General features: G+C 39.7%; 1 protein-coding gene and 1 non-coding gene across 2 annotated transcripts; one reads left to right on the forward strand and one right to left on the reverse strand.

The window, feature by feature from the left end:
- Nucleotides 1-2373: 2373 nt before the first annotated feature.
- Nucleotides 2374-2505, forward strand: LOC111825749. Its single transcript, XR_002828940.1, has one exon. It is a non-coding gene; the product is annotated as a small nucleolar RNA SNORA51 (small nucleolar RNA).
- A 789-nt stretch (nucleotides 2506-3294) lies between these two features.
- RAB2 (ribonuclease 4) lies at nucleotides 3295-8225 on the reverse strand. Its single transcript, XM_023752833.1, has 2 exons — nucleotides 8149-8225; nucleotides 3295-3749 (listed from the first exon to the last, which is right to left on the reverse strand). Exon 2 carries the CDS (start codon nucleotides 3730-3732, stop codon nucleotides 3295-3297), a length of 438 nt encoding a protein of 145 aa, XP_023608601.1. The 5' UTR covers nucleotides 3733-3749; nucleotides 8149-8225.
- Nucleotides 8226-9616: the final 1391 nt, after the last annotated feature.

Consider the following 9616-nt stretch of genomic DNA (forward strand, 5'->3'; position numbering starts at 1 on the left):
ACATGCTCCATCTGAAGATACTTGTGAACACTAGTTTAAATACTTTAAAAGTGATGATTTCAATGTGAAAGGCAAAGAACACCCAGGTCAACCGAAAATGTTTGAAGACCAACAATTAAAACCATTATTGGGAGAAGATGCATGTCAAACTCAAAAACAACTTGCAGAAAGATTAAATGTTGCTCAGCAAACAATTTCTCATTGTTTACAAGCAATGAAAAAGATTTTAAAGGAAGGAAAATGGGTGCCACATCAACTGAACAAAAGACAAATGGAAACCGAAAAGTCATCAGTAAAATGTGGCTTCAATGGCATGAAAGTCTTTTTTTTTTTTTTTTTTTGCATTGAACCATGACTGGCAATGAAAAGTAAATTTATTTTGAGAATCCCAAATGCACAAAAACATGGTTTGATCCAGGTCAACCATCAACATCGACTGCAAGGCCAAATCGCTTCAGAAAGAAGACAATGTTCTGCGTTTGGTGGATCAGGAAGGTGTGGTGTATTATAAGCTTCTAAAGCCAGGTGAAGCCCTAACCGGTTTGGCTCAGTGGATAAAACATCAGTCTGCGGACTCAAGAGTCCCAGGTTCGATTCTAGTCAAGGGCATGTACCTTGGTTGCGGACACATCCCCAGTAGGGGGTGTGCAAGAGGCAGCTGATTGATATTTCTCTCTCATCGATGTTTCTAACTCTCTATCCCTCTCCCTTCCTCTCTGTAAAAAATCAATAAAATATATTTAAAAAAATAATAAAACCAGGTGAAACTGTTAATACTGATCGCTACTGACAACAAATATTCAATTTGGACCACACTTTGATGGTAAAATGACCAGAATGGGCCAGAAGACATGGCAAAGTAATTTGCTTCATGATAATGCACCATCACACACTTCAAAACCAGTTAAAGACACGTTAAAAGATCTTGCCTGGGAAGTATTAGCCCACCCGTTGTATTCACCAGACCTTGCTCCTTCAGATTTCCACTTGTTCTGATAGATGGCACATGCACTTTCTGAGCAGCACTTCAAAGCATATGAAGAAGTGGAAAATTGAGTCTCTGAATGGTTTGCCTCAAAACAAGAAAAGCTCTATTGGGATGGTATCCACAAATTATCTGAAAGATGGGGAAAATGTGTAGCTAGCGGTGGACATTACTTTGAATAAAGCACTTTTGATGTTTCTCTTGAATTATCTCGCTTTCCGCATTATTAACCAGTACCAGTGTATCTCCTCATCTAGAACACTGGAGGTCACTCTGAGAAGAGCCAGGAGCTCTTTGTGTCATACATCAAAGACAGTCTTCTGGGTACAAAGGAATGGCAAGGCCCTGGGGGTAGAAGCTAAAGAATAAAATTCAACCAAGTAAGTTTGAAGATCTAATTGGCTTTATTAAGCAATTCAGGAAATGGGCAGCATCCCATCTAGCAACTAGAAAGGCGCTTTGGTGAGTTGTACAAACTGGGACGTTTTTACAGGCAGAAAGAAGGTGGATTACCAAGTTAATAGAGTGGACTATTTTAAGCAGGACACCTTCATTCAGAGGTAGGAGGGGGTCATATCAGGCAGATTACCTTACCAGTGCTGATCAGGAAATTCCAAATTGATAGGTTTACAATTCCACCTCTGGAAGAGGCTGAAATTTGGTTAGTTATTAAGTTTTAGTTTGGTGACTTGAATTAGCAAAAATGATTCACAATTTTACTCATGAATTTTCATGCCTATGATTTTTTGACTTTACAATAGTGTGAAAGCAATATGCATTCAGTAGAAACTGGCTGTGTTAAGCCATAATGTTCAGTAGTGTTGAAAAGAATGGTTGAAAACAGTTCAAAATAGAGTCACTTTTGGTAACCATGTGAGGTAAAAGATACATTGATTACCTTGATTGTATTGATTTCTTCACAATGCAAATGTGTACTCAATCAGGTTTCACACCTTAAATATAAACAATGGATATTTCCTGTAATTCAAATATTTTCTGTTTGGTTCTTTCAGGGGGGCGTGCGTGCACACACACACACACACACACACACATGCACAAACACCACACACTCTCACATGCATTTTTCATTCTTGGCTGCTGGTGTCTTCATACAGCTCTGTTCCTCAATTTGTTTCAAAATAATCAAAGGGGAAAGGGAGGGGTGTGAGAATTGTCTTTAGTAAATGACACAAATGTTTATGTGTCGTGGTCATTGATCCAATAGGTTTTAATCATGGACCAGTTTATGAGGGTATTAAGGTGTTGGTGCATGTTAAAAACTAGAAAAGAATTAAAAGAGGATAGAAGAAAAAATCTCCACATAAATACCATAGCACCATATTCACAGTTATCTGCAGTTTGAATTCTTTATTAAAAGGAATACATGAGGCCTCCTGGTGCTTACCACAGGCTGTGTTCTTACACTGACTGTACAGAATTAGGAGGCAGAGTAAACTTACCCCATATACACCTCAGCTCAGGCTCTTTGCCTGATCTGTATTGTGAATGGGGAGACATTGAAAAAAAAAAGGAATACATGAAAAGTCTTCTAAATCAGAAAGAGTAAATGAGTCTTAATGATCTAGTACATTGTTAATACTTTAACTTACTACAATGATTCAAAAGTTTGGGAAGAGAAAAATAAAGTTCTTTGTATCATGTCTTAGTCTTATTAGATCCAAACATAACAAGGTTGCCAATTATACAGACAATTGTACAAAATGAAGTCTCATTTTGCGAGTTTATACTTCCAAATTTGTAATGCTTCCCCCAATAGCTGACTTTTGAGAATATTAAAAAGATGATACTCTCAAAACACTCCTTATGATGAAGTAGAAAAAGTCCTGGATTAGTAGCCAGTTGAAGTGGATTTGTTGCTTCAGCACTTCCACTAACTTCATGATCTTCAGCAAATCCTTTAACATTGGGCTCCTATATGTAGAACATCAGCATCACAGGGGTGCGGTGGTATTAAAATGAGATAACTGAGATGGAAGCACCTTAAAATACTTGTAATGCTATATCATATACATAATAACTAAATTCCAGAAGATAGGATCTGAGAGAGGTAAGGTGACCAATATTATAAAAGGAAACAGAAGAGTTTGTAGAACATTTTATTACAGAAAAGCCCAGTCTCATTATAGGTTTATGTCTCCATTTCTCTTTGATGCATTTAACAGAATGGATTATATAGAGAAAAGGGAGTAATAAGCAGAGGAGACAGAGCCTGAGAGAGCTCAAATGCATTACTCATTGCAATTCAAGGAGTAAGTTAAAGTTCAACCACAGGACCATAAGGGTAGCATCTAGCTGTCAAAGTGCACAGGCACCAGGGGGTAACCGTCACAGGCAATGACAACACGCCTAGTGCGGCCCCTGCCCTGATATCTGCAGTGCGGGGAACGTTCTGTAAGCCTGCAGTCTGTGACTCTCACTACACCCTCATGGCAGTTCATGTCATAGCGATTTTTGCACAGAATATTGGGGTTGTTGCAGATGTTATTAATGGTCTTGATGTTTTCGTGGATGAAGGTGTTGAAATCCTTGCACTTAGGCCTAGTCATCCCCTTTTGGTCCATCCTATTGATGCAGTAAAAGTCGGTGCCACCTGGCCCTGTAGAGTCAACATGTTGCCGCTGGAATTTTTCATATCTGGTCTCGCCATAGGAGGGCTGCACCAGCCATAGCCCCAGCAGGGTCAGCAGCGAGAGCAGAAGCAATGAAAGGGTCTTCTGGAGAGCCATCACTACCTTGGAGGTGCCTGCAGAGAAACCAAGAGGTAGGAGAATGGAAGGTAACAAATGGGCACCAGAAAGAGGTGCTGAGAATGGCAAGCTGATATTTCCTCAACTCTACAATCTACTCTTTCTTCCCCAATTCTCTGCTCACAACTTTTCTCATCACTGCTTCCCCAAGAGTTAAAAGTTTGCAAACATGATCTTCTCTGAAAGCAAGAACTTTTCTCTTTTATAGAGAGATGGTGCTGTAGCCAGTACAATGACTCAGGGCAGAGACTGACAGGCTGGATGTCCAAGTGTATGTGTCCTGTATGGTCAGGGTGTGAAAGGGAGAAAAGTCAGATCTAAATGAAACTGGAGTTGTCTGTCTCTTGAGGAAATTTTCTAGTCATGTGATCTTAGGAGAGTGTTTGGTTCCCTGGAGACTCTGATTCCCAAAGGTTTGGACAGACAGGATATGCCAATGAGAGTTTGTAAACTGATTTTAATTCCTGACATCTGGGAATTGAGGAAGGTGTGGGAAAAGGATAGAGTAACATTTAGGTTTAGCCTTTCCTCTCATATGTCTATTCTTTTTTTAAATTAAAAAAATTTTCAATTACAGTTGACATATAGTATATTAGTTTCAGGTGTACCACACAGTGATTACACATTTATATACCTTATGAAGTGATCACCCCAAAAGTCTAGCACCCATCTGACACCATACATAGTTATTACAATGCTATTGACTATATTCCCTATGCTGACTTGGCATCCCCATGGCTATTTTTAAAACTGGCCATTTGTACTTTTTATTTTTTTTAAATATATTTTATTGATTTTTTACATAGCGGAAGGGAGAGGGATAGAGAGTTAGAAACATCGATGAGAGAGAAACATCGATCAGCTGCCTCCTGCACACTCCCTATTGGGGATGTGCCCGCAACCAAGGTACATGCCCTTGACCGGAATCGAACCTGGGACCCTTGAGTCCGCAGGCTGACGCTCTATCCACTGAGCCAAACCGGTTAGGGCAGTACATTTTAATTCCTTCACCTTTTTCACCCGTTGGCATTCTTTTAATGATATTAAAATTGAGCTGTTTTTTTTTTCTTTTGAAATCTTATAAATCCTATTTAAAAAAAACAAAAACAAAACGGAGTACCCAGCCAAAGTGCTCTGAAAATAGTAAATACTGGTTGAATGAACTAATAAACAAAACAAGGGAACTAATGAATGAATGAAATGATATGGGTATAGGGAATGAAGGTGTTTCCCAGGCTTGTGGAATTGACTGATTAAAGAAATTTAAAAAATAAATCTCAACAGCACAGTCTCCACAAAAGGGGACTTGGACTGTGACTTCTTTCCTTGCTGTTTCTATGCACAACATAAAAACTAGGCCCTGCTGATATAATCCATCATCATGCATGTATCCTTCATGCTGTGTCTATCTTCCCAATAGCTGTTGTTAGTTTGCTGTCGACTCTAGTTGCAGAATCATTTTGTTGGCATTTTCGGCAGTGTCAAGTAAGCATATGTTTAATAGAGTTGTTTTTTTAAAAAAACACAAAACTAAGCAAAAACCTTCAGAGCTACAACAAAGAAAGCATTGCCATATAGGGTCAGAACATTGCTTCTGTTGACTGAGGAAAGGAAGGAACCAAGACCTATCTGACTCTAAAATCAGTGCTTTTTCCACATCTTCTACTGCCTCTCTCTTTCCACTGCCCAAATATTCAGGATATTAAAGACAATTATGTTCAGAGTTGCTTCTCTCTGGCAATGGAGTTTAATCAGGGGTGGGATAGGGTAGGAGTGGAAGTGGGAATCTCTCACCAACACCAACTAGCTAGATGCTGCCATCTGACGGTAACTCCTGGGATTGGCATGAACTCATGAACTGTGAATCTCCTTGACCATGGCCATGAGGCAGGGCTGAGTCACTAGAGCAGCGATTTTTCAACCTTTTTCATCTCATGGCACACATAAACTAATTACTAAATTCTGAAGCACACCAAAAATATATTATTTGTCAATACAACAAAAAAATTGGTATAATTTTGATTCATTCACACCAGGCGGCTATCGTGTTGGTCGTCATTTTTTTAATTTGACAATCTAAGGGAAAAGTGGTCAGTTTCCCTGACTAGTCAGATACTGCCAGTTTTAAAAATTTGAGGGGCATACCATTTGAAAATCGCTGTACTAGAGCAAATAAAATTAATCTCTGACTCAACAGGAAGTGAGCAACCAAAACAGAAAGGACCGTTTTTTGAGGGTCATACAGGCCCATTTCTACACATGCAGTCCAAGGGCTGATAGTAGCTGAAGTCCTGGTTTGATGAATAAGGGTACTACTGTCCTTTGTTTTCAAAGAGCCTTCATGATGGCAGGTCACACTGTCTGGGTGACTGAAATGGCCGATGAGGGACCTGCATACCAGTTTCAATCATAACTTCATTCTTTAAAATGCTATCTCCTATAATCACAGCTGCCTTTTGCTTGTACACAAAAGGCCAGAAGGCTCTAGGTCACATTTCAGTGCCTACAGCTATAGATATGAGATATGGACTTAGGAAGAGAGAGAAGGAAACAGTTGTGGGAAGAAGAGTAACAGGGAGAAATGATGCTGATTAACTCCTCATCCTTAGACTAATTGATAGAATTTCTGAAGGTACACTTAGCACTTGGGTAATAGCTTCATCACAATAATACACTTTGGGTTATTTTCCCCAAATCTAATCTTGCATGGTTAATCCAATCACCTGTCTTCTAGTCAGTGTTTCCTACTGGTGTACATGATACAGGAGGGCAGAGCCCATATTATTCACCTTGAATCACAGTGCCTGCCTCACAGTAGACCCTCAATATTTATTTTATTTTTTAGTGACTTACTTCATTTTCCTCTCCAGGCTTAAGTTTGTTCATCTATAGAATGAGAGAGTTGCTAACTCTAAAATCTGAAATTCCATGGTTCTCTTTAAGCATAAGAGAATCTTTTCCTGTTTTACTAGCAAAAATCTAGTGGAATTACAGAGACAAGTTTGTATAAGTTTAGTTGATAGCAGAAGGCACCTTGTGAAAGAAATAGATGATAAGAAGACTTGAGCCCCAACTCACTGTGATGTATCATTTGTTAAGGCTTAGTGTATAAGCCAACCCCATAGACCACCTCTAAATAAGGCCCTGGACTGATGCCACACAGTGGCTTCATAGTCTACAAAACCACTTGCTGGTGGAGATTGAAGGCCTCCCACCCCAGTCTGGAGAGATAAAGGGAAATCTTTGCTTCTAAGTTGCAGAATTTGCACATTAATTCTGTAAGAACTTAGCTAAATTTTGCTCAGGCTTATTGTAATCTTGAATGCCTAAGACATCCAGAAACCAAAGCCCAGTTGGTTCACACCATGGCCCCCAGAATCTAATATCTACTCCCCCACTCACAACTTGCTCACTCATATATTCAATCTTAAATTTCCCCAAAAGAGGTAAAATGAATTTGGGAGAAAACAAGTATGAGACAGATTATTGTGGTGCTGAAGTGAATCTGCCTAGGCCAAGGGTTAGAGCCTCACATCTGGTCATCAAACTCACTGACACATAACCTTCCATAGTCAAGCACATAAGTGTCAGTCAGCTTTTTGTCAGTGAAATATGTCCCCTCTGTTCTTCAGACTAACTTTATCATCTGTCTCAAACCCATTCTTTAATCCTCAAAAGAATGAATATTCTCTTCCTCATTCCACAGGCAATGTTTTGTATTCAAGAGATCCATCCAACTTTACACATCAGGGACTTAATTTACAGTTATGGTTTTAATTTCCATAAATGTAGCTTCACACTTTTATATATATATATATTCTAGGGCAGTATCCCTGAAAGTAGAAAGCATAACACCCAATGCATATTCCTCCCTTTATCTCTTTTCCTTCTTTCTTCCCTTCAACCTGCCAATATACCTTCTTTTGGTCTTGGATGTGTTCCACTTGGCTCTTAAAGAGCAATCAAAACTTTTTTTAAGTAAAAAAAATTAGTAGGTAAACTTAGGAGAAAATAGAACTAAAAACATACTTTTTTTTTTTTCTTTCCTTCTCTGCCACATTTAATACCTGTTCCCTGGGGGCATCCAGATGCCCTTCAGCAAATGGCTTCCCCAGGACTTAGGGGATTTTATCACAATTCAGGAATCCCTCTGAAACCTCCACTTGCTCCCAGTCTCAGTAATCTCCCTCCATCCACACACATATAGACAATCCCAAAAGAAATCTGCTTTCATTTTAAACTTTAGAATCTGGTTCACTTTCTTCTTAATTCATAAGTTGGCCCCAGAGGGCTTAAAAGGGGAAAAAAGGTTTCATTGAAATAGCTAAATGGCTAGAAATAATAGGTACAAATAAACAAACAGAGAAATAGATTATTCAGGTGTAAGAATCTTACAAAAATCTGGAAGAGTTCCTCCAACTGAAGATGGTTTCCAGCTCTTTGTTTCTGGAGATGGGTTCCAGCTGTGTGAACTGGATCCCTCTGGTTCTGATTATATAGCGATCAAATGAACTGGGTGGGGAAACTAGTACCAAAGAATCCTAATCCTGGCAGATTTTTGCAAACTAAGGACACGCCCCTTGACAAACAAGGAAATTCACATTTTCTTGCAAGTGACTAGATCAAATATTTACCCACTAGAGTGGATTAAAGATTTATCTGGGAGGCTATTTTTTTATTGGTAAGCATGGCCCTTTCTCCCAAAGCTGCCCTTTTTCTGATGTTCATGGTTCTTACTCTTGCCCATGACAGGACCAAGGTTTCATTGTTCACATATATGATCTGGACCCACAAGACCTTGTTTCAACTCCAAACACTGCCTTGGAAGAACCCCACAGAGAAAAGGTGGTCTCCCAGCAGAATGCTGTTCCCCTGCCCTGTCTATTTATCCACATAACTTGGTTTCATGAAAGGATGCCATATTAATAAGTAGGTTATTCATAGATTTCACAGAACCAGGAAAGCACTTCTAGAGAAGGTTATTTAACAGCTGTTAGAACCCACTGCCCTTGACCTCAACCTCCCAGCTACTAACCCTCAGAACTATCCTTGCCATATTTCCTGGGATTCTCCTTCTTTCATCCTCAGCTGTTCACAAGAGACTAATCAGGAGCCCCCAATATTCTGCTCCTTGTAGCACAGCTGCAAAACTGATTATCTCCACTGATAACCATCATTCCTTATATGGTTAATTGATCTCATTGTTTCTCCATTTAATAGAACCCCTTGAGAGAAGAATAACTGTCTTATCATCTCTACAGTCTTAGTTTCTAAAACTGAATGGCTCCTAGGCCCCAAGGTCTTTTTATTATCTTCATGGTGTAAAAATGCATTCTTTGATCTCACTTTGGGGACCCCAACCATGCAAACTCTCCTGGCTTCTCCCAGCCCTCACCAGCACAACTGGGTTTGGTAGTGGTTACCAAACAAGGCAGGTAGAGTAGAAAGGCTTCCAAGAGTCCCAGGAAAGCCTCTTTTTCTAGCTTATTGATAAACCCTTAAAACCCACGGATATGCCTTCGTTTTGGGGGTCTTGGTCCCTGTTCCAAAGCACTCTCTCCTAGGAGAGGTTAACTCTTTAAACAGCTGTCAGTGGGTTACACATGCTTGAGCATGTGCTCTAGAGCCTATCTTAGGAACGGTGTTAGTGACTGGAAGGGCCTGAGGACTTAAGGAGGAAGAAAAGTGGATGAGGCAGGTTAATAAAAAACTAGATAAGTTCCATGGCAAGTTCCAAGGAAAAGGAAGACAAAATATTTAATCAAGGACACTTAGGAGCAGGTGGTTTACACCTCTGCTCCCCAAACAGAGAGTGAGTAGCTTAAATCACCTTAGTCAGGGAGATAGATAACAGAGACCCAGT

The sequence above is a fragment of the Myotis lucifugus genome, unplaced genomic scaffold, assembly GCF_000147115.1.
Source record: "Myotis lucifugus unplaced genomic scaffold, Myoluc2.0 scaffold_38, whole genome shotgun sequence".
NCBI classification, from domain to species: domain Eukaryota; kingdom Metazoa; phylum Chordata; class Mammalia; order Chiroptera; family Vespertilionidae; genus Myotis; species Myotis lucifugus.